The 26,647-nt window shown below is 36.3% G+C and overlaps 2 protein-coding genes across 2 annotated transcripts; both read right to left on the bottom strand.

The window, feature by feature from the left end:
* Window positions 1-8,908: 8,908 nt before the first annotated feature.
* Window positions 8,909-9,964, bottom strand: LOC132904263 (protein MON2 homolog). The gene has a single exon (XM_060954190.1). The coding sequence runs from the start codon at window positions 9,872-9,874 to the stop codon at window positions 9,491-9,493; it is 384 nt and encodes a 127-aa protein (XP_060810173.1). The 5' UTR covers window positions 9,875-9,964; the 3' UTR covers window positions 8,909-9,490.
* Window positions 9,965-23,537: 13,573 nt separating this feature from the next.
* On the bottom strand, window positions 23,538-25,446 carry LOC132904241 (uncharacterized). Its single transcript, XM_060954163.1, has 3 exons — window positions 25,249-25,446; window positions 24,914-25,085; window positions 23,538-24,863 (listed from the first exon to the last, which is right to left on the bottom strand). The coding sequence occupies exons 1-3, from the start codon at window positions 25,323-25,325 to the stop codon at window positions 24,600-24,602; spliced, it is 513 nt and encodes a 170-aa protein (XP_060810146.1). The 5' UTR covers window positions 25,326-25,446; the 3' UTR covers window positions 23,538-24,599.
* Between the last annotated feature and the right edge of the window lie 1,201 nt (window positions 25,447-26,647).

The raw sequence follows: 26,647 nt of genomic DNA, 5'->3' as shown, positions 1-26,647 counted from the left end.
ATCTCTCTCAAAGTTGAATGAGGATTTTCAGTCACTATTTCCTTCACTTTTGCGATGTTAACTTCAGTTGCAGACGTTGATGGCCTACCAGAGCGAGGCAAATCTTCCATTACATCTCGACCGCTTTTGTGCGCTTTGTACCACTCATAAGCACGAGTTTTTGATAAAGTCGATTCACCGTAAGCCTTCTGTAACATTTTCAGTGACTCCGAACACGATATTCTATTGGCAATGCAAAATTTAAGACAAACTCTTTGTTCGATGTTTTTATCCATTATGAAATTAGCAATACACACTAGATATGATATAACTAAAAATAGCACTGTATTTTATGTAAACAACAGATGCAACTCAAACTCCGCGCCAAAATGGAAAACAGTTGTGCCAATCTAACAACAACAAAAAAAAACAAAAATTTGAATTTGGAACCATAAATAAATAATCCATTCCCGATACTTTTCTGACTGAATGTATATATTTTTTTTTATTATATATTTTATTTTTATTATTAAAATCTCATATAAATATATAAATCTGAACAATGTATTCTTTCGTCCACATTCTATTCTAAGTTTGGATATTTGTGAAGTTGACGTTGTTGAAGGAAATGCTGCAGTGCAGTTGTAACCGCTTATTCTGTACTGACAAGGACCTTGGAAGCGGCAGTAAACTTAGTTTTAAGTAATTTATTTGACGTCAACCAATGTTGTGAAACCAAACGTTTTGACAATTATTAAGCGATATGAAGTATCCTATAATAATATAAACATTTTTTAATTTGAATACATTTTATAAAATAAAAAAAAAAAAAAAAAAAATAAAAATGTTTATTGGGTAACTCAATGTTCACAATTTTGCTAGTTGTGGGTGCCACCTTTTAAGCAAGATATGCTTGTGCCAGGCGACACCGCTCTCTAATATCTAAGTATTTTATAATTAGTGAACCTAAGTACACGAATTTACAATAAAAGAAGGGTGTAAAGTATTCTAAAAATATAATAAATAAATAATTACATATAAATCAAATATTAACAACGTAAATAAATACAAACAGATAAGATAGATTATAATAATAGATAATAATATTAAGGTGTAATAAATATAAAAAGTATATAATGCTATATAGAGGAGGTGCTGATAAACGCCTCAAGTTCGTCATAAGTTTTATCTTTTAGCCATGATAATAACATTGACTTACACTCAACGTATGATTTGTTATAAATGTAGATATTTTTATTTATTTTATTGTAAATAATAGCAGCTCGAGACTCTAACTGCGACGCAGCGAATTGAGTATTCACTGGGAGGATGGTAGCGACTGCTGTTTTCCTTCTTCTTCCTCTCCCAGCAACATCACTAGTAAAGGGTAGGGTTTTGTGTTTATTTAATATTAGTTTTAATATATATAACTTTCGAACCGAGAGGAGATCACTATATACGTACAAATCAGTTGTTGGACAAAGACGTTTTTTAAAATACATGACTTTTAGTAATGTTCTTTGTGCCCTTTCAGCTTCAAGAAAACGTGTCTTTAGTGCACCACCCCAGACTCGAATACAGTATGTTATCACAGATTGAACAAGTGCCACATAAATGTTATTCAAAATTAATTTTGATGCAATATGCCGAAGTGTCTTGAATATCCAAACAAACTTTCGGATCCTAGCAGTCACTTGTTCAATTTGAGGATACCAAGACAGACGTTCATCTACAATGATACCTAAATATTTTGTTTGTGTAACTCTAGTTATAGTAGGGCAGATACAGTTTGTGTTTACTAAATTATCACATGTGTGGATTTTTAAACTAAAGTTAACAGGTGGTCGCGTTTTACTACTAATAAAGTGGCAAAGGTAATTAGTTTTACTAGTATTCAGAGTAAGTAGATTAAGTTTTAACCAAACGGCTACCTTAGTCAGACCCTCCTCCGCATTTACTAGGGCATCATTCCACGTTGAGCCAGTAAACACGATAGCGGTATCATCGGCGTATGTAAAGATTGTACCATCTTTAAGTGACATATTACACAGGTCATTTATGTAAACAAGGAAAAGTGTAGGACCTAATACACTTCCCTGTGGTACGCCGCAAGTTACCTCTGTGCTGTCACTGATGATACCACCACCGAGTTTCACTCTTTGGGTTCTTCCAGACAGGTAATCCCTAAATAAAGACTGCTGTTTCCCTCTTATACCGATCTTTTCTAACTTTTGCAGAAGAATTGATACAGATACTGTATCAAATGCTTTTTTTAAATCTAAAAAGCAAGATATGCTTTTGACACCATTATCTAAATTCTTGGTAACGGTCGAGGTGAGAGATGAGACAGCGTCTTCAGTTGAGACTCCATTCCTAAATCCGAATTGTGAATTAGATAAAATTTTGTATTTGTTCAAATAATTTATAAGTCTACCGTTTAATATTTTTTCTAAGATTTTTGCTAAAACCGTAATTACTGAGATCGGTCTATAGTTATTAACGTCATCAACATCTCCACCTTTATGGATATTTTATTCGTTGTACGATATAAGTAAGAATAACTTTCCTATCTTTTAAGTCTTTTCTTTCCTATCTCATAAGTGATAATAACTTTCCTATCTTTTAAGTTAGACCAAAATACGGGTTCCAGTCTAGGGCTTGCCTCGGTATGTGTTCGGGGTCCCTTCGGAGCGTGTGGCCGATCCAGTTCCATTTGCGGCGTTTGATCTGCTGGTCGATCGGAGTCTCACCGCAGTGTTCCCACAGGTCTACGTTGGAGATTTTTTCAGGCCAGTAAACACCGAGAATACGGCGAAGACAGCGGTTAATGACGACTTGGAGACGGTGCGAGATGTCTTTAGTGACCTTCCACGTCTCACACCCATACAGCAAAACGGTTTTCACATTGGACCGGAATATTTTGAGCTTACCTCTCCTAGTCAGTTTCCGTGATTGCCATACAGGACGGAGCTGTGCGAAGGTTGCTCTTGCCTTGGCGATTCTCGAAGGGATGTCCTCTTCGGTCCCTCCAGTTTCCGACACTACGCTACCGAGGTAGGTTGGGAAGACTTGGAGCGAAATAAAACGCGAAGCTCAAGACCGAGCGGGATGGCGACGCACTGTGGATGCCCTCTGCCCCAGCTAGAGGACATAGGACCTTAAATCAAGTAAGTCAAAATACGGGTTGTTCAGTGGGTTCCGGTTCCGGTTGTCAAATAGATAAGACGTATTGTTCGTGGTCCTAGTAAATATTAAGGAAATTTAATAATAACTTGCCTATGTTGTGTTGGAAAAATGAAAATTATAACCTGTTCAGCCTGTCTCACGGTATGAAAATATAAACATTTGTAAATAAACCACTAAATTAGAACTAGAACTTAGAACTTAGAAATTAGAACTAGTAGAAAAAAATAAATATTGGACTGTGAAGTGATCACTGCTAAATTTAAAAAAAAATTACTGGATTTGGAATAAGAACATTAATACAAAGCAATAACAGTACATATTCAATCAAATCCAATCTACCCACAAATAAATATCTGACATTTTATATATATTTGACATTGACATCTATATTGACATTGATTGATTGTCTAATTGACAGGAATAAGTAATTAATATATACATACATAGTCAGATACATTGAATTGAAGAAGTTGACAGTGACATGTTATTGACATTATAGTAAGAAGCAAAAGTGTTCCCATTCATACAGCTAGCAAAATGTCAATGACACAAAAAAATATTTGTGCAAATGCCGCAAAAATGCAAATGAAGTTATGATCTTGCATGCACGAATAATGAAAAGTTGTTTAATCTAATAGACAAAGAGAGAAAATCATAGTGGTCCTGCAATATATGTACTAATGAGTAAAATCAACTTAAAAATAATACAAGTACTCCAAAATCGCAGCAAATGGAGTCGTCAAACACAATAGCCACGCCGTCGATGAGTCGACGTCACAAAGAGAAACTCAAAACATTCCCCTTCATAACACCTTCAGCCCCCTATCGGAAGTAGAGTCATTTGAAAGCGGTGTATTGAGAAACAATACGTTAAATAGAAGCTGCCCGGAGCCATCTATTCTATATACATATAATAAATCTGTAGAAGGGTCAATTCTGTACATTGAAAATATTGAAAAAATAAATAGCAGGGGGTGTTACTGGATCGATACCAAACACAAATATGTGATTAAAAAAATTTTTGTCTGTCTGTCTGTATGTTCAGGCATCACGTGAAAACTAACGGTTCGATTTTGATGAAACTTGGTATAATTATACCTTATTATCCTGGGCATAAAATAGGATACTTTTTATCCTGGAAAAATACGAAGAAAAAAAAATCTTAATTTTTCAGTTTATCCATAGACGTTGTTCTGTAGAACCGCGAACACACGTTACGTTACCCGCAGTGGATTCAGTGCCGTAACTTATAGCGCCGAAAGTCGGATTTGGCTTGAACCTTTTTTTTTTTTTGGCCTCTGGCAACACTGGAGCTCTCTTGTCATTTTTATAGCTCCGCAATAAATTTAATGAAATAAATGTTTAAAAGCACTAAAACTTACTATAATTTAAATGTTAAATAAGTAAATATAATAATAAATGTGTTATAGTGTTTTTTTGTTAAGAAATATATAGTTTTGTATGGGTAATTTGTGGTGAAAGTTGTAGTCAAGAAGTTGCCGGTTTATAACGTAAAAAAAAGGTTAGTTCGCCTGTTTTTGTAGTTAATCCTATCGTTTATCGTAGTGTACACCATCAGGTATACTTTATAGACTCTTCTGTTGCCACACATCCAGACGGTAGCCATAATTAATAATTAATATTTATTAAGTAGGTAGATCTTGAAAGGTTAGGTAAGTTGGTTTATAAACTTAACAAGCACTTTTAAATCAAAAACTATATTCGTCCTGTTCCTTGTATTGTACATAAGTCCCATATTTGTTAAATATGTCTACCTCAAGCCGTGCTGTAACTGTTCGCCAAGTTGAACTCAAGCTGAAGACAGCACTTCTCAACCTCAAAACGGAGAGAGAAGAAAAGGAAAGATTACTTTTGGAAAGGGAACAGAACGAACAGGAATTTCAATGTTTACTTGATCGTAACACAAAATTAAATTTAAGTTTAACAGAAAGTAAATTACAATGTGATGACTTAGTTGAGCAGTTAAACCAGCTTAAGTTAGAGTTAGGATATTTCCAGCAATGTAGTGATTCTTATGAAGATGTCCTTAGACATAATATTAAATTAGAAAAAGAGCTAGGAGAGGCACGAAGACGAATAGAGCTTTATGAACAATCACGGCAGTCCTTAGAGGTCAATAATATGTTTGACCAGATTATTTCAGTTACCTCCGCTCCTCTCTTAGACTCAGTAATTGATCTCACAAGTGAGACCTCACTATGTGAAATTAATAAACAATCTACAGCTATTCGGTTAAGTCACAACAAATGCAGAAAAATCAGAAAATTACATACATACATACATACATACATAAAATCACGCCTCTTTCCCGGAGGGGTAGGCAGAGACTACCTCTTTCCACTTGCCACGATCTCTGCATACTTCTTTCGCTTCGTCCACATTCATAACTCTCTTCATACAAGCTCGGCGGTTTCGGGTACTTTGGACCTGACCCTTTACCAGGACGTCCTTAATTTGATCAAGATACGTTCGTCTAGGTCTTCCCACTCCGACCTTTCCCTCCACACTCTCCTTGTATATCTGCTTAGTCAACCTGCTTTCATTCATCCTCTCCACATGACCGAACCATCTTAACATACCCTTTTCTATTCCTGTAACTACATCTTCTTTCACATCACAACATTCCCTTATCACGCTGTTCCTTATCCTGTCACTCAATTTCACACCCATCATACTCCTTAACGCTCTCATTTCCACTGCATTTATTCTGCTTTCATGCTTCTTTTGCCATACCCAACTTTCACTCCCATACATTAATGTCGGGACCAACACGCCCCTGTGCACAGCCAGTCGAGCCTTTTTGGATAGTTTCTGACTGCTCATAAAGGCATGCAAAGCTCCATTCACCATGTTCCCCGCGTTCACTCTCCTTTCAATATCACTATCATACTTGCCATCTGATGTAAACTTTGATCCTAGATATACAAACTCTTTCACTTGCTCCACTTTTTCTCCTCCAATCAAAATATTACATGCTGTCATTTCTTTCTCCATTTCAAAAACCAGTGTTTTAGTTTTACTTACGTTCACTTTCATTCCTTTCTCTTTTAAAGCTTCATGCATACAGTTTACCATCTCCTGTAACTCCTCCGCTGATGACGCCAGTATAACCTGATCGTCGGCATAGAGCAGACATTTGACGAGTAACTCATTCATCCTTAATCCACTTTTAGACTCTTTCAAATCTGTCAAACAGCTATCCATAAATAGGTTGAACAGCCACGGTGTCGCAACACATCCTTGCCTAACGCCTTTCTCAATCTTAAACCACTCAGTGTGCGCTCCGTTTATCCTGACACAAGCACTCGAATCCTCATATAAGGATTTCAGTGCTCGTATTAAGAGACTGCTCACCCCATGCATAGAAAGTGCTGACCACAATTCATTCCTCTCAACTCTGTCATAGGCCTTTTCCAGATCTACGAATGTGCAATAGACTTTTTGACTCTTGGCCAAAAACTTTTCGGCTATGCACCGCAAGGAAAAGACCTGATCAGTACATCCCATTCCCTTTCGAAATCCCGCTTGAGCATCCCATATTTTGTCATCAGTTTCATTCCTGACTCTATTAATCAATACCTTAGCATACAATTTGCCGACGACGCTAAGCAGGCTTATACCACGATAATTTTTGCAGTCCAGCTGTGACCCTTTTCCTTTGTAAAGTGGCACGATAACAGCCTTACACCAATCTTTTGGTACTCGGCCGCTTCTCCAACACAAATTGAAAAGGCAGTACAACTGACTAGCTACTACGCCTTTTCCTGCTTTAAGCATCTCGACCGACACTCTATCACACCCAGCAGCCTTTCCCGCTTTCATACTCTTAAGTGCTTCCACAATTTCGAACATTTCAATTTCGCCTTCCATCTCATTCTCCTTTTCTTCGCTATAGCAGAAATCTTTCTTATTTCCTTCCTTTTTTTCAAATAAACTTTCAAAATAGTCCTTCCATATCTTTAGTACACATTCTTCTCCTTTCACAACGCTACCATCCTGGCATCTGATCCTAGTCAGCTCTCTGGTTATAGTATTTCCTCGGGCTGACCTTACGGATTTCCAGAATACTTTCAGATTTGACTGAAAGTCTTCTGATAGCCTTTTATCAAAATCCTCTTTATACTCTTCTTTCTTTCTAATCACAGCTTTCTTAACCAAATCTTTCATTTTCTTATATTCCTTACGTGCTTCATTCACATCTTCATCTATAACCTCTTGCATTCTTAAGTTAGCTTTTGCTGCTAACAAATCCAGCCATGCTTTCTTCTTTAATCGCACAAGTTCTTGCACATCTTTACTCATCCACGCATTTTTGTGATTTTTTCCTTTCCTTCTTCTACTTACACCACACACTTCAACAGCTACTTTCACAATTCTTTCTTTAAGTTCCTTCCATCCATCTTCAATATCGCTCATTTCATCTAAATCTTCAAATTCATCCTTCAGTCTATTAATATACTTCTTACCTACATCCATATCTTGCAAATTTTCCACTTTTACTCTTTCCAAAGCGCTGGTTTGCTCCCTTACCCTGTGCCGCCAGCGATTGAAGATACCCCTTATCCGGGATATCACCAGTAAATGGTCCGAGTCAATGCCAGCACCGCGATATGCACGGGTATCCAGCACTTTGTTCTTCAATCTTTCATCTACAATCACAAAGTCTATCATACTTTTTAAAATACCTTCCACTCTTGTGTAGGTGTGGATCTCTTTATGTTGAAACATTGAGTTCGACACAAAAAGATCCCACTCTAGACAAATTTCTAATACACTTCTTCCATTATCATTCACCTTTTCGTCACCAAACGCACCAAGCACCTTTTCATATCCATCACGCTTTACACCCACCCATCCATTAAAATCACCTAACATAATAATCTTCTCATTTGGCTTGGTAACTTTCAATACTTCTCTTACACTATTCCAGAACTCCTCGTTTTCGCTTTTTGCTGATGTTGTACCCCTCGAACCCACATCCCAAGGTGCATAAACACCTAGAACGAAGATCCGAGTGATTCCAACTTTCAGCCTAATCCATAGAAGACGAGGACTGACACACTCATACTCATTCACGCACTCAGCCATTCGTGCAGAAAGAATTAGACCGACCCCTTGACAGCCTCGGCTGGTACTGGAAATTCCAGACCAATACGCCGTGTAAGGGCCGTGCTGCGTCGCGTCGCATCCTTTCCGCTTCGTTTCATTCACGCACAACACATCCAAACGTCTTTCATCCATCATCTGGCATACTTCCTCAATCTTATCCTTCATTCCTCCTCTTACATTCATCGTCGCAAAGCGGCTTTCAGCAGACCGCATACCGCTCCCGCCGGGAACGAGACGTGATGGGGTGCGGACACCATCGCCGCCATTTATATGCTTTTTAAGGTTCATAATGCGATTCCCACGAGACGCTAGGGAAAAATTTTGTCCGCCCCAGCAGAGCCCCGCATGCCAGGGTAAGGCTAGCCATTACCTGGGGGTCGCCCAACCCCATGGCGGAAGTGGCACGCTCGAGACTAGGCTCGCCCCTAGCCATGCATCCATCGGCGCGGCAGACCTTAGATTGGCAGGGATTTACATTAAAGAGGAATCCCAAGTCTATCCCTTAGTCGGCTCTTACGACATCCGTGGGAAAGAGATGGAGTGGTCCTATTCTTTTGTAATGGTGCCGGGAACCACACGGCTTTGCCGGGAACCACACGGCTTATAACTCGCTGTTATTGGCTGATATAACTGGTAGCGTAGAGACGTCGCAACAATTTTATTCCAATTTATATGTATATCAAATATTTTTTATCAGCCTATAAAAAAACTAACTTACTAGTGATGTGAATTCATTATAATTGTTGCCATGTAGAAGTAGGTACTAAATCGACATGATTTAATGCATAACATTTATTTGTCATAATTCCGTTAACATCAATCTACATTATGTGTTTCAACAAATCACTAAAATTATATACATGTAATATATTCTATTTACAAATAAAATAATCTTAAATTAAAACAATTACGACGTCAGGGAATGATTCGTAATTTTTTTTCATGGGGTCCCTTTCAGTAATACACATATAAGGCTTTTGATCCACGAAGGTAACGGGTTCGATTCCCAGTTTGAAATTGAAGTATGATCATATTCAAGGTCTTCATTTTTTAGGTCTGTCTCAATCTGTGTAAATTATGTCTATATAATAAACATCGTATTATTGCAAGTTCCCCTTTTAACTTCCTTCCCATTTTAACTTCAAATCATTTGCTATTGATTGGCTTAAAAATACCCGCTGTAGATGCTCCTGCGCTAGAGCGGCGCGGCGGGCGGCGCGGGCGGCGCGGCGAGCAGCGCGGCGTACTGCAGCAGCGCGGCCCGCAGCGCGCCGCCCGCGCCCGCCGCGCGCGCGCCCGCCGCCAGCGCCGCCAGCGACGGGTACACTCCTATAAGTTTCTGCCACGCCGCTGGATCCACTTTCCCGGGGGGCGCCTTCTTCATAGACTCTGTCAGGGTCGCCAGTGCCTTGAGCACGAATGAGATCTCTGATAACTGGTGCCTGGGCAGAGGCTCGGCGTTGTCCTCGTCCGTGGTGTACTTGGAGATGACCTCCTGGAACCTGTCCAGCAGGGCCACTATAGCCAGGGGGTCAGTGTCATTGTCGACGTCTCCTAACGAATCCACATCTTCCAGCATTGAGAACTGGAGAAGTGTCTCGAAGCATGTCCGAGCGAACTCTTCATTTTCACGAAGCTCTTGTTCGTTTTGCGCCGCATGCCTCTGCGCGTGCAGAAATCAGAAAATTAAATAAAATTATTAAAAAGAATAAAATCCAAATGAACATTAATAAGAAAAAGTCCCATATAATAAAATCTGGGATCAAAATATATACAAATATGTGTTCTTGTTTGGAATTAACTGAAAGTAAATTGCTGGAAAGTCAGGAGTTATATAGTGTTGACACCAAGACCTTAACGAAACAAATCTCACAGCTTGAGGAAAATGTATCCAATCTTTTGGAAAAAAATACTGAATCTCTCAGACAAATCTCCGATCATGTCATGGCTACAGAATCATTAATTAAAGATGCTAATTACATTGAGGAAATGATTAAATCCGCAGGAGACTTATGTACCTGTGGAATATTTAACGGGTCAAGTATCAGTAGTACCGTAGTTCCCTCCCCATGTCTTGGGGGCTTGTCTGATAGTATGCCGGAGAGTGTCGGGATTAATATGTGTAGCCCCCAGAACACAGTCATTTTTTCAGACAGCATAGGACGCAACATGGGTAAACTGTTTAGTGAGAATTTATCAAATATAATAAATTATTGTCTACCCAATTCCAACTACTCACAAATTATTAATTGTATAAAAAACACACAATTGAGCAACACATCTACAATTGTTATTATGGTTGGAAACAGTTTAAATATTAGTAAACAAGACCTTATTCAGGGTCTAGGAACTCTGAATAATTTAAATGTAGGTAAAATAATTTTTTGTGCTTTTCCCTATATAAGTTGTCAGACGCCAAAGAAGAATAAATTTATTCATTTGATGAACAATATTGTTCATAATATGTCATGTCGTCATGACAAGTTTGTATTTTTTGATACAAATTTGTTCATAAAAAATTGTTTTTTGACTAAAGATAATATTTATCTTTCTCGACTTTATAAAAAAAGAATTGCTACTTTGATAGCAAATAACATAAAATAATGGACGAGTTTACATTGTGGTAAACGACATTGTTTACAAAATCTGACAAAATCTACAGAATCATTAAATTTTTGTAATGATGATTCTGTGGACGCTACATGTGGTTTAAACTAAACCACAGGACAAAAGGAAGGACAAATGAATTAAAAATTGTACACCAAAATATACAGGGCCTTCCTGGCAAAGAACTTATTATTGATCTATTTAATGAAAAAATGGATGTTAATATGGTGTGTTTGACTGAGCATTGGATCTTGGAGGGTGAGCTGATGCCCAGTCTTAACAATTTTAATGCGGTGAGCTGCTTCAGGAGAGGGTCTGCAATCAGAGGCGGTTCTGTAATATATGTTAAAAATGGTCATCGCTGTAAGGAGCGCCATGACATAGTCAGACTTTCTCTTGAGCGCTGTGTTGAGGTATCTTGTGCCGAGCTTGAGGAACACATTGTTATTTGTATTTATAGTCCACCCAACAGTAGTATTATGGATTTCCTGAATGTAATGGAGGAAGTTCTAATAGTAGCTACAAAAAGTAATAAGAAAGTAATTGTTTGCGGTGATTTTAACATTGACATATTAGTTAGCTCCACAGTGACAATACAGTTTCTTAACCTATTTAAATGTTTTAACTTAGATAATGCCTTCTTGGAACCAACCCGCTTCACTGCCACATCTGCTAAATGTATTGATAATGTTTTTAGTGAAGAAAAACCAAATAATAAAAATGTATTTAGTAAATTACCCTCTGATCACTGCGGTCAATTAGTTACCTTTTCCACTAAACGTAGTACACGTGATGGATTAATTATGTGCAGATCTATCACAGCCCATAAAATCAATAAATTTACAAGTTCTTTAGAAAATAAAATTTGCGCAGTAACTTACACGGGCAGCGATCCTAATGGTCATTATAATAAGTTATTTACTACCATTTCAGACGCGTACTCTAAAACATTTATACAAAAGAAACGGAAATGCAATAATAACTTTAAATTCAATGAATGGGCTACTGTTGGCATCTACAAAAGTAGAAAGACTTTGTACGATTTATATGCCCAAAAACAGTATCGATTTGAAAGCGGCTTCGTAGACCATGTTAGGAATTATTCAAAAATTTTCAAAAAAGTATGTCTACATGCAAAATCTTTGTTCATTAAAAACAAAATAAGTAATGCTCCTAACAAAACAAAGGAAACCTGGAGTGTTATAAACAAGGAAACTGGTAGAAGTAATTTTAAAGAAAATATTAATGAAATTATATTTAATGATAGGAAAATTACCTCTACAACAGAAATAGTAAATTTATTTGAAAATTTTTTTACAAATATACCGTTGGAATTAACTTCTAATATTGACTCATGCCCTAATGAAGCTGAAATACTACTTAAAAATAATGTCAGCATTTGCAGTTACAAATTTAAATTCTTAAATATTGACCCTACTGACATTATTAATACCTTTAAAGAACTTAATCTGAAAAAGTCTGCGCTGCAGCGATCTGACCAAAGCATTTGATTGCGTAGATCATAGAACTCTTCTGCTCAAGCTCGCTCATTACGGGTTCGATACTGCTGCCGTTGAACTAATTAAATCATATCTTAGTGATAGATTACAGACGGTAGATTTAAATAACACAAAATCGAAAGGAGCGACGGTAAAAATTGGGGTACCGCAAGGTTCCATTTTGGGACCTTTTCTCTTTCTGATATATATCAACGACCTGCCTTGCATGATTGAGAAACAGACTGGCATCGTGTTGTTTGCAGATGATACGTCACTAATTTTTAAAATGAACCGCCGTAGCGAAATCTGTGATGATGTGAATAGCACTTTAGCCGCCATCTCTAACTGGTTTACAATCAACAACTTACTGTTAAATGCAAATAAGACCCAATGCATTAAGTTTACACTTCCCAATGTGCGGCAGGCAAATGTGGATATTAGTATAAGTAGTAAAAGATTAGATTTTGTTGATAGTACTACTTTCTTAGGAATAACATTAGATTCAAATTTGAAATGGCATGCTCACATTTTAAAACTTTCTAAAAGACTTAGTTCTGCAGCATACGCTATTCGTCGTATTAGGCATTTGACGGATGTGGCAACTGCTAAGCTAGTATATTTTAGTTATTTTCATAGTTTAATGTCATATGGTCTACTGCTTTGGGGATCAGCAGCAGACATACAAACTATTTTTATTTTACAAAAAAGGGCAATTCGATATATCTACGGTCTTAAACAAAGAGATTCCCTTAGAGATTTTTTCAAAAACTTAAATATTTTAACTTTGCCCTCCCAATACATATTCGATAACATCATGCATGTTAGGAAAAACTTAGACTCTTTCAAAAAAGTAGGTGAATGTACTAGTAGATCACTGCGGAACAATTACAAGTTGTCGATCCCAGCACATCGGCTGGCTAAGGTAGGGAAATCTTTTCTGATTAATTGTATAAGATTTTATAATAAATTACCAAAAAGTGTTCTTGAAATGAATGATAGAAAATTCAAACAGTATATTAAAGTTGAGCTTTGTAGGAAAGCCTATTACAGCACGGATGATTATATTAATGATAAACATGTGTGGCCCGAGCTGGACATAATGGCCTCTTAAATGCTTGTGTATTTTTGACATGATCTTGACATAATTTGTACAGTATGTACATATTTTATTTTATATTTATTTTATTTGACGAAATATTCGTATTGACATAATCAGTTCTACATTCATACATGTTTTTTAATGTAGACAATGTGCATTCGTCCACGATTTAGATTTAAGAGATCTATATTTGTAAATTGACGTCCTATGAAAATGCTGCAGTGTAGTTTGTTCCGCCGCTTCTTCTACACATGCGCTTTGGAAGCGGTAGTAGTTATAATTAGATTTAAGTTATGTGACGTCAATAAGTGATACCTTGTATTCAATTTTGAAAATAAATCTATTCTATTCTATTCTATTCTATTCTAACCGTTTGCGGCACACGCGGGCACTAATTACTATGAAAAAAATACTTTAGTCCGGTCAATCTAGATATTCGAAGCTACATTAATTCCCATCAAGCTGAAAATGAGTATAACTGTTTAAAACACAATCAAAAGCATTATTTCAAATTCCCCATGATTCCGGTTTAAGGAAAAAAAATTACCCAAGGCCAAAAATGGGTGTTTCGCGATTTTCTTTAAAACGGTAAGTTTTTCAAATCGGAAAATTACCTCAGACATAAATTGTAAATCATAAAGTTATGTATAAAAAAGGTATCAATAGTTTTTTTCAATAAAGCTACCGTTTCTGAGTTATAACGATGCAAAAAGTTGCAAGCGTCATAATATGCACGCGTTTCCACGCCACCTCTGAGGTAGTGTACTATTAGCGTTTTTTTTAACATTTTTATTATTAAACTTGAAAAAGTCTGAAATATCTTTTCTTTTCTTTACATATAATAAATCTGTAGAAGGGTCAATTCTGTACATTGAAAATATTGAAAAAATAAATAGCAGGGGGTGTTACTGGATCGATACCAAACACAAATATGTGATTAAAAAAAATTTTGTCTGTCTATCTGTATGTTCAGGCATCACGTGAAAACAACGGTTCGATTTTGATGAAACTTGTTATAATTATACCTTATTATCCTGAGCATAAAATAGGATACATTTTATCCTGGAAAAATACGACGAAAAAAATCTTAATTTTTCAGTTTATCCATAGACGTTGTTCGGTAGAACCGCGAACACACGTTACGTTACCCGCAGCGGATTCAGCGCCGTAATTTGTAGCGCCGAAAGTGGGATTTAGCTTGAACCGTTTGCGGCACACGCGGGCCGCTACTAATTACTATGAAAAAAATACTTTAGTCCGGTCAATCTAGACATTCGAAGCTACATTAATTCCCATATTTATTCCCTAATTTTTTTAAATAATAAATGCTAAAGTTAGTTTTCAGTGCCACTGCGTAGTGAAAACATTTATTCCAAAATCGTTTATTCTAACCTATTTCAGACTTTTTCAAGTTTAATAATAAAAATGTTAAAAAAAAACGCACTAATAGTACACTACCTCAGAGGTGGCGTGGAAACATGTGCATACTATGACGCTTGCAACTTTTTGCATCGTTTTATCTCAGAAACGATAGCTTGATTGAAAAAAAATATTGATTCCTTTTTATAGATAACTTTATGATCTATGTCTGAGGTAATTTTCCCATAAAACTTACCGTTTTGAAGAAAATCGTGAAAATCCCATTTTTTTACCTTTGACCTTGGTTAATTTTTTTTTCCTTAAACCGGAATCATGGGGAATTTTGTAATAATGCTTTTGATTGTGTTTTAAACAATTATACTCATTTTCAGCTTGATGGGAATTAATGTAGCTTCATTCTTATTTTTTGGTCTAAATTGACCGGACTACTTACAACTACTGCCGTGTGGTGCCCGGCACCATTAAAAAAAAGAATAGGACCACTCCATCTCGTTCCCATGGATGTCGGAAAAGGCGATTAAGGGATAGGCTTTTAAACTTGGGATTCTTCTTCTAGGCGATGGGCTAGCAACCCGTCACTATATGAATCTCAATTCTATCATTAAGACAAACAGCTGAACGTGACCTATCAGCCTTTTCAAGACTGTTGGCTCTGTTTACCCCGTAAGGGATAAAGACGTGATCATATGTATGTATGTATGTACTACTTACTACAGAACGCGAACTCAACAGCAGTAGCTCAATAGAGAAATCTCTTTAATTATTATAGGCCTAGCCGTAATTAGGTCCAATAGATATGTATAAGATGTCATTGTCAGAGTTACTCAAAATGGAGAAATAAACCATCCACGCGAAGATCGACATCCGCGCGGACGGAGTCGCGGGGGGAAGCTAGTATGTAAATAATTACGTCGAGATAGAAGAGATGAAAATAAAAATTGTCGAACTGGAAAGAAAGCTTCAAGCGGCCGATAGTGAAATAGAAAAACTATTATTAGAAAACAGTACACTTAAGAAGAAAATAACAGGCAGCAAGACAAAAATTAAAAATCTAGAACAAATATGTAAATCACAAAAAAAAGAAGAAGACCACAAGCTTACTTAATTTATCACACATAAATAAATTACAAAAATTGAAATGGACAATTTAAAAATTGATAATGACATGATAAACAATCCAATAGAAATTTTCAAATGCATTTTATAGACACTTTGTTAATTTGCCAAATAATAAAAGCAAAAGTAATACATAAAATTATAATCTCAAATCAAATCATGCTAGCCTTTTCTTGACACCTGTAGATACAAACGAAATAATTAAAATAATAATGTCGTTAGAATTGACTAACTCCTGTGGTTATGATGATATACAAACAAATATCCTTCTCGGAACTCTCCGGTCTATTAACGTGTCACCTGTTGCTCTTGCCTGGTTTTCTTCCTACCTTCGGGGTCGCTCGCAGTGTGTTCGCCTTGAAGAGATCTCCTCTGACTGGCGTGAGCTCAGTGCTGGTGTACCCCAGGGTGGTGTCCTTTCTCCTTTGCTTTTCTCTGTGTTTATTAATACTGTTACTAATATTCTATCTTCTAGTATACATCTCTATGCAGACGACTTGCAGCTTTACCGGCATTGCTTGGTTGATGAGGTTGAGACAACTGTGGCTTCCATGAACGATGACTTATGCAAGCTGAGTCGCTGGGCTAGCCCCTTTGGGTTATTAATAAATCCATCGAAATCTCAGGCTATGCTCATTGGTGGTAAGCATCTACGCAGTCGTATTAACCTGTGTGACTTACCCCCATTACTTCTGGATGGTTCGGTTATAGCTTTTGCGGAATCTGCGAAGAACCTTGGTGTTATTTTGGATTCTACACTTAGCTGGTCGAAGCACGTTCACGAGGTTAGTCGCAAGGTACACTATTCCTTCCACACTTTGAAGTGTCTCCAAAATTTTTTGCCCGTTCAAACTAAAGTTTCCTTATGTCAATCCCTCATTCTTCCTCTCCTCGACTATGCTGACGCGTGCTTTTTGGATGCTACCGAGGAACTCCTTGATAAACTGGAACGTCTACAGAATTTGTGTATCCGATTCATTTTTGGCCTCAAGAAGTATGATCACGTCTCGGAGTTTCGTAGGCAACTAAACTGGCTGACCATTCGTTTGCGTAGAAATATGAGAATACTTTGCCTTCTTTACAATACTCTCTATAATCCTGCATACCCCTCATATCTGCGCAACCGCTTCACCTTTGTTTGTCCTGTCGATACTCCATGCAGGTCTCATCGTAGGACCATGCTTAAATTCCCTACGCATCGTTCGGCCACTTTCTCCAACTCCTTCTCTGTCCATGCTGTTAGATTGTGGAACTCACTGCCTCCTGAGATACGTGACTCTAAATCACTGTCCCAATTTAAAAAATTAATTAAAATTTATTACCTCTCCAAGCCTTGCTAATTTGGTATATATTGTATTTACTTTATGTAAGTTTATTATTTTGTATTTATATATGTATTTTATTATATTTTATTTATGTATTTGTTTATGTATGTCTATTATTAGTTGTGTGAGTGGAGTACACGCCTGTCACCCTTTCCATCATGTCTCCTATCTCGGGTCTGCTGGAAGAGATTTCTTTTGAAATAAGCAGAACCTTTGTAATTTTGTTTCTTGTGTTTATCAGTCTCGATGTTTTCTGTGTACATAAATTAGTAAATAAATAAATACAAACTAGCATATTAAAAGCTTATGCTCATGAGATTGCACAAGTTCTGACATACTCGTATTTAATAAATCTATCCTTCAGTACCGGTGTATTTCCCGATAAACTTAAGGTGTCAAAGGTACAAAAAAGGTCCCCGAGATTTGTGTCGATAATTGTCGACCGATTGCTCTTTTACCTATAATAACTAAAATATTTGAAAAAGCTTACCTCACGTGTCTTACTCTTATAAGATCCTTGATAAGTTTAAAATAATCAAACCAGAACAGAATGCATTTCAAAAAGGAAAATCCACGACACTTGCCACCTTCCATCTCATAAATAAAATTCTGGAACCGATGGATAAACGTGTACCAGTCATGCTGTCTTTTTTGATATGAGTAAGGCGTTTGGTTTAAAGAACTTTTATTTCCTCATAAAGAAATAACAATTCACTTACTGAGAAACTTACAATATACATAAGTATAGCAAGACAGCCAACGTATATAAAACAAAAAATAAAACAAGGAACTATGTAGACTGACTGTCGTACAATAATATTTGTTGAAATTTACAACAACTTGATTTGTGCACATACCCGCTCTAGTCTGGCATACGCCGTAAAGTGACAGAACAACCCGTGCTGCCGCTCCACTTGCTTACGTCACACCAAAACGACTGTCATTTATTAATGTAATACATTACATCTACCTTTTACAAAAATTGAAATAAACAAAACAACATTTTCTAATAACAATGAAATCATGAATTATTTAAGTGACATTCAACCAGAGTTCACAAATCTTAAAATAATTATTATTGACTGAGATGTTTTCGTTGTCGAAATCATTTTTATGTTCTTCATTTCCGTCATTACATACTTCCCATTTTCCTTCAACTCTTTTTAAATGTACCAAATTTCTACGCAATCGCTGTCCCGTTTCTTCATTTTCTATTTCCATGTCGTTTCCTTTCTGTTTTGTTACTGTATAAGGCACATTGTTAAATGTTGTAGACAATTTATTTTCTTTTATTAAATTCTTTGTATAAACCTTTTCCCTGATTTGAATGTCTGTTTCCTTAGCTTGTCTCTTCCTGTCAGCATATTCTTTACCTTTTGTTTTCATTTCTGCATCTCTATCTCTGGTTTCTTGGTCACAATCTGTGAACTCAACATCTAAGAGGGAAGGCAGCTTGTCACGAAATTGTCGTCTAAAAACAGTTCGGCGGGAGTTCTACCTGTAGTAGAATGGGATGTACTATTATACATTGTTAAATACTTGAGTAAATCGTCTTGCCAGTTAGATTTCTGGCTTTGGCTAATGCGCAATCTTTTTAATATATCCCGATTCTGCCTCTCAACCTCGCCGTTTTGTTGAGGCCAATAAGGGATACTATGAAATAATCTTTTGACGGCCTCCTGTGGCGCAGCGGTAGTACGCTTGTCTGTGACACCGGAGGTCCCGGGTTCGAATCCCGGCCAGGGCATGATGAGAAAAGAACTTTTTCTGATTGTCCTGGGTCCTGGATGTTTATCTATATAAGTATTTATTATTTATTATAAAATATATTATCGTTGAGTTAGTATCTCGTAACACAAGTCTCGAACTTACTTCGAGGCTAACTCAATCTGTGTAATTTGTCCCAAAAAAAAAAAAAATCGTATAACATATTCCTCACAAAAAGATTTAAAGTCTGCGCTAATAAACTGGGGACCGTTATCGGCAGTAGTGCCCACCGGTGTACCTAATCGAGAAAATATTTCTTTGAGTATTTTTATCGTTTGTGCTGAATCTGCAATTTTAGTGATCCTTACCTTCTTGCATCGACTGTAATAATCGATAATCACGAGGATATAGTGACCACTTGGTAACGGGCCCAGATGGTCTATTGCTACATCTACCCATGGCTGGGAGGAAAGTTTACGTCTACGCATGGGATTAGGAGGATTTGGAGCTGAGACCAAAGTGCAACCCTTACACGATCTTACATAATGTTCCGCGTCTTTGTCTACCTTCGGCCACCAAACTTTAGATCGCAATCGAGTTTTCATCGCAACAATACCTGGATGACCTTCATGGGCCGATGCCAGCACTTTTAATCTCAAGCTCGTTGGTATTACAATCTTATTTTGCCGCAAAATATATTATCTTGGAAACACAGTTCATGTTCGAAAATTTTGTAATTGGTCACACTTTGATCCCAATTACTGTTGAAAACACCCTTTTTAACTAACTGCAACTCTGTATCTGCTTCAGATGCCAGTGATAATTCGGTTAAAGTGATTGCTGTGGGACAAGATTGATCTATAACCAAATTCAGATAGTTATCGTCATCAAATGGTTGTGGTGCTGAGTTTTGCATACACATTCGTGAAAGTAGGTCGGGTATTATTTTTACCAGGAATATATACGATTTAAAATTTATACGATTGTAAACGCAAAACCCAGCGTTCGATTCGTGCGCATGGTTTAGAATTTGGTCCAAAAATTACCTCTTATGGTTTATGGTCGGTTATTAGTTCAAATTGGTCTTTACCAAATAAATACATATTAAAGTGCTCAACAGACCATACTAAAGCTAAAGCTTCTTTTTCTGTTTGGCAATATCGTTTTTCTCGATCACTCAAACTTTTATTACCATATGCAATAATACGTGGTCCCTGAACACCATGTTGAACTAGAACGGCGCCTAAACCTACTGGACTAGCATCAGCAAATACTTGTAAGATAGAACATCTTGTGGATTGTAGTACCCTAAAGTGTGAATATTGTTAAGTGCCTTTTTCAGCATCGCAAATGCTTTAGACTGCTTGCTCTGCCAATGACATGAGATGTTAGCACCTTTAGACAATTTTAATCGCAAGAGCTCTCGCAGTGGATCAGTCAACGTAGCTAAATGGGGGATCCATTTTCCTACATAATTTACGAGACCCAAGAAGCTCTGGACTTCCTCTATTACCTTAGGTTCTCTAAATGACTGAATCAAACTGACATATATGTCCAGAGGTTTCACCCCATTACACGATAATTGATGTCCAAGGAACTGTATCTGTCTAACACTGAAAGAACATTTTCCTTCATTTAGAATGACGTTATTATCCTTCAAAACCTGTAAAAGTTTCTTTAGTCTCTCTCCATGTTCGGAGTCGCTTCCAAAAACAACGATATCATCAATAAAATTGACGACGCCTTCACAAGGCAAAAGTATTTTCTCAAGCGTTTTCTGGAAAAATTCAGGAGCGCACGATATGCCAAACATGAGGCGCTTATATCTAAACAATCCTCTGTTGCAAATAAATGTTGTTATATATCTGCAGTCCTCGCTAAGTTCAATTTGATGGAATGCATTTCTAATATCTAATTTAGAAAACATCTTCGCATTTCTGAACTTAGGGAGAAGCTGTTTCATAGTTGGTAAGGGATGCTTTTCTCTAATAATTGCTTTGTTGGCTTGCCTCATGTCCAGGCACACGCGAGCATCTCCATTCTCCTTGAGAACTGGGACCAAAGGGCTTACCCAGTCTGATGGACCGTTAACAGGTTCAATGATATCAGCATCTAACAGTTCTTGAATTTTAGCATTTATTTTGGACTCAAGGGGAACGGGGATTCTACGACAAGGTTGAGAAACTGGTTTAATAAGTTTCTGATGTGACACCTTATCAAACGCCTTGCTGAAATCAGTATAAATTACATCCACTTGTTTATTTGCATCTAGGGCTTCTACCACAACTTCTGTAAATGATACCAAATTTGTTGTGGTGGACCTGCCCGGGACAAATCCATGTTGATGATCTGATATAAGTGGTCGGAAAAATCTCTGCAATGAGGGACTTATAAATGCTTCAAAAACTCTCCCGAAAATTGATAATACAGAAATGCCTCTATAATTACTGACTAATGAATCATCGTTAGATTTGAATATCGGAACTACTTTTGCTGTCTTCCATCTTTTAGGAAATACCCCTTCTTTTAAAGATAGGTTGAATATAATATGCAAAGGAACCGATAACACGAGCGAAAGCGGTACAACAAAAGAGGGCGGGATGTTATCCGGGCCAGCTCCTTTATTTACGTTTAAACTTTTAAGCTTATCTTCGATATCTTCTCTGGTTATATAAAATGTCGAAAAACAATCACCTGCAGCAATGTGAGTAGTGTCAACCGTGTTATTTTCGATAAACTCACTGGTTGACTCTGAATTATCACTATACACCGAGGAGAAGATATTAGATCCATCAGATAGTGTAGGCGGGAAAGTTGTTTTATTTCCTCTTTTGCTCTTGATGAAAGACCAGAAATATTTTGGGTTATGTGTTATTTTGTCCTCCAAGTCATTGTGATAACTTTTGTAACATTCTTTATTCAGTCTTTCATATCTCTTATTCAGCATGTTTAAAGTTAATTTATCCATATCATTGTAATTTTTTTATACCTTGCGTAGCATTCTATTTCTTTCACGTAAGCGTTTTATTAGATTAAAGTTGTACCAAGGAGGATATTTAGATTTACAAGTCTGATGTCGTGTAAGAGGAACAAATTTTTCTATGGCAGTATTCATATGATCGTAGAAAATTTCCACCATGGAGTCGACACCCTTTTCATTTTTTTATATATTACACCAGTCTAAACCCGATAAATATTCTTGTAAAGACAAAAAGTCTGCCTTGTGAAAATTACGTCTTTCGGTATGTTGATTGGATTCTAGTCTAGTCTCTCCCCCACCTATATACGGGATAATAATTTGAAGGGGAGGATGGATGGAATTCACTTTACTCAAAGTATCCGTTACGGTTTCGACAGTGCAATTGGGCATGTCACTAATTACCAAATCCAGTATTCTGTTCATGGAGTTTAAAATATGATTACTTTGCACTAGGTTATTATCGTTTATGAAATCAATGAGCATCTGAGTTCGAAGGGGAAGATGAGCAACCGATGATTCACCACTGAGTTCTTGCCAATCAATGCAACTGAGGTTGAAGTCTCCTATTATAAAGAAGTTACAGTCCCTATCCACGTATTGATCGATAACCCTATTACAATTATCAGTCACCAATTTAACAGTTTGACTTGTAACCGGTGGCGGTAAATACGCAGTATACAATATTAAATTATTAGTTTTCTGACCGTCCATAACAACATCAAGAGAGACCCCAAACATCCTCCAAAGAACTCTCGTGACAGTCTAACCTTTTAGATTTCATATTTTTGGAAACTGCCATCAGAACACCTCCACCATCTTCCTTTTTATTGGCCCCTCCAGATGCTTCCCGGTCTCTTTTATAAACGTTGTACTTCTGACAAAACAGTTCAGAACTAAGAACACTAATATTCAGCCATGTTTCATTTATAACTATAACTTCATAATCACAACTTAACACTTGTCTATAAAAACCACTTATTTTAGACCGAAGTCCGCCACAGTTCTGATAATAGATCCTAACCATTATTAATGAATTTAAATGAGACAAAAGCACGCTAATACCCAAAAGACGGTTACTCTTATTTTGAGATTTTTTCGAGAGAATTAACATCGTTTATCAATACGTAATCCGAATCATCATTTTTTCTTGCAAAAATTTTGCCATTTCTCACCCATACGTATTTAATATTCAATTCTTTTGCTTTTATCCTAACTGCAGCATGCAGAGCTTTGTTTGCCGGTGAAAGATGCTCTGCAACAAATATTGGTTTTATCTTTCCACTTATTCCAATATGTGCGGTGTTTAGCTTGTCCTGGGAATGTGATTTATTGTATTTTATCACCGCTGCTAAAACAGAGTCACGAATTGAAGTGTTTTTAAATTGTACAACAATAGATTTGGGGCGTGTAGACACTCTGTTCATTTTGGCAGTTCTTGTGCATGTTATGATTTGGTCCGGTTCCAATGAACAGCCAACTGTATTTTCTATTTGAGTAATAACTGTCAATAAATTTTCATTTTTGAATAGGGAACATGCAATAATTTTAGTTTTGATTTCATTTTAAAGAATTCCATGTAAAATAGGTCTTAACATATTAAAAAAATTAAAACAATCTAATTTATCGTAAAAAAATGCGGCTTTAAACTGATCGTTTAAATTTTCGCGCCAAAACGGACCTACACTTCCAATGACGTCACACGTGTCTGACACTGGTCGTGCTTGCCTTCGTTGATTACAGTGTTTCCACAATGAGGGGAAATTCCCCTTTTAAGGGGTAATCAGGGTCCAGAGGGGAAGAAAAAGGGGAAATTTTAGGTAATCATATATTAATTTTTATTATATATAAAATTATATCGACGGCCTCTTTGGCGCAGCGGTAGTACGCTTGTCTGTGACACCAGAGGTCCCGGGTTCGAATCCCGGTCAGGGCATGATGAGAAAAGAACTTTTTCTGATTGGTTTGGGTCTTGGATGTTTATCTATATAAGTATTTATTATAAAATATACAAAGTATCGTTGAGTTAGTATCTCGTAACACAGTCTCGAACTTACTTCGAGGCTAACTCAATCAGTGTAATTTGTCCCGTATATATTTATAAAAAAAATATATTTAAAAATTAAACTTTTAGTTACAACAAAAGTGCCAAAACTACAGCAAAATAATTTTTGAGGGGAAAAAAGTTCTGAAAAGGGGAAATCGGAATTGAGGCATGGGGAAAGAAAATTTTTATAGTGGAAACACTGGTTGATTATCATAAATTGCAAATTTTCTCGACTTTCCACTAAGTTTTTTGTAATAATTTAAAATGGAATATCCATCCACATCAAGTGATCACAAGACATAATACCGAAAAAATTCGGATAAAAAGTCGTGTTGATTCATGTTTTGTGCCTATGTGTCCATCTACTTTAACAAAGTTTCTAAATGCCTGTGTAGATCATTTTCTCATACCCCAAATAGACTATAGTATAATCATTTGTTGTGCACTTGTTAATCACCTTTAATTAAAATTGAATAAAAAACAATATTTTCGAAGCATAGTTTTATTTAATAAATTTATGAAATATTTGAAAAACAAAAAAATGTGCTTATATATTATATATATCTTTTAATTTCGGAAATACAGCATCTATCCAGAATTTCTTTGCAATATTCATTACAGATACAATGCTGTTATCATATGGCACACAACATTTTGTTGTTATTTTATTGTATTTCACATAGGAAAGTATGGCAGCTTCGGTTGAAGGATATTTGACTTCTATTGTATAATTTTCAGTAAGCCCGTCAGGTGTTGCTCCAAAAATAGGATACTCGGCATTAAGAAGTAATCCAGCTTCTTCAATTTCAATCTGATTCTTTTATTCATAATATTCAAACAAACAAAAACCACCGAACTTACCTTTTCTTTCTTGCTTACTACTTTGAGAACTTTTTTTTCTAGTATTTTCCCTCTACTCATCGCAATGGAAGTAAATTTTGAATGTTCTCCCATAATTGCGTTCAGAAGGGAACCATTTATAGTTCTACAGTGAGCGGCTTCATAAAGAGTTGAGCCAGTAATTCTGCCGTACCTGTAAAATAGAAAAATAAACTTATATACAGCTAATATGCCAATCAAGTTTATGTTATGTGAGTATGATAATGAGTTTATTTTGTCAAAATATTTTTTTTTATTCATGGTATTTTAGTGATAAATACAATTAACAAAACTAAGCTAGAAGTTTTACTACTTACCTCAACTCAAACCACATTGGTGAATCACTTTGATGTTTGGTGGTGGAAAATACCATATTTATATTATCAGTGGTCATTTGCTTTGATAATGCTTCAAGAAATGATTCTGGAGAGTCCAACTTTCCAATCAAGCTTGAACACACCTTATGAATGCTTGTCTTATTGAAAGTAGCGAAGAATACTTCCCTGACAATCTTTTTTATTGACAGCATCTACAAATATCCACCTAAAAATATGCAGTTATTATTGTAACACACATTTAACTTCTTTTCAATCTCTTTAAATAAAAAAGCTGCTTACTTGAGAGAAACTGTGATTGACTGAAACTTGACCCATTTTTTTGGCTTTTATGACAGATTTTCCAGAAGCACATGTAGATAATTTCGACTTCTTCCAATAGCATGTGACGGACGTAATTAGAGGCTGCTCAGACCTTCTGTGCACCATAGCAATAGTGCAGTAGCATGCTTGCACCCACCTGTATATGATAAAGTTTTAGTCATGATAATAAATACCTCATAGCATTTAAAATAATCTTCTTTATGAACAGTTTAATTATTCATTAATGTCGTAATACTTGGCCTGCAGAAGCTGCACAATCTTCGCATTGGCAGGACAGAACTAAGCTTTTCACTGTACATAATTAATCCATCTCCATCTCTTTTAATTTGCACATAACCGATTGCGTTATCGCCGTAAGATTCTCTCGTTGAGCTAAATTATAACTGCTATGTTTAGAAATTGCTGAATAAAATGCAAACAACGTTTAAAAACATTCATGCATACCGTACTAATTTAGTGCCTTTCATTTCTACACTTGAAAACTCTGCACTCACGACAAAAAATTTTTTTTGGTAAATTTTTGGAGTCTGTTTTATTAAATCTAACTTCCATTTTTATTAAAAACGTAAATAATACGTAAATAAAGCACTACTGCCTATTAATCGCAAAGTTAACTTCTAAAAGTTGACACAGCACGAGTGACGTCACTGAACGCTGATTGGTGTTTTGAAATGCGTTTCGTTTAACGTAATTTTAATTCGTAATAATTGCTAAAAATCAACATAATTTAAAATAAAAACGTTGAAGAAGTTCTTCTTTTATATTTTTTTAACATTTTATACGTAAAATTTTCATAAATATCATATTTGCATCTTCCCTATTCTGGTACGCATTGAACCTCTATATTAGATGAACGAGCTTGTTGTTCAAGTTTATTTATACGATGGTTGAGTTTATCAACATTGGCGTTCATGTTAAGATTCTTTGTTTGTAGATCAACAATTGATTTCGATGATGTTTTTTGGGTAGCAAGCATCTCGTCGTATCGGGTGCTAAGAAAGTTCATGCTGTCGTTGAAATCCTTAAGTTCATCTTTGATGGAGCATATATCGTTGCT

This window comes from Amyelois transitella, chromosome W, assembly GCF_032362555.1.
Source record: "Amyelois transitella isolate CPQ chromosome W, ilAmyTran1.1, whole genome shotgun sequence".
NCBI lineage: Eukaryota > Metazoa > Arthropoda > Insecta > Lepidoptera > Pyralidae > Amyelois > Amyelois transitella.
Note: the sequence above shows the minus strand (reverse complement) of the source record. Positions and strands in the feature narration are given on the sequence as shown.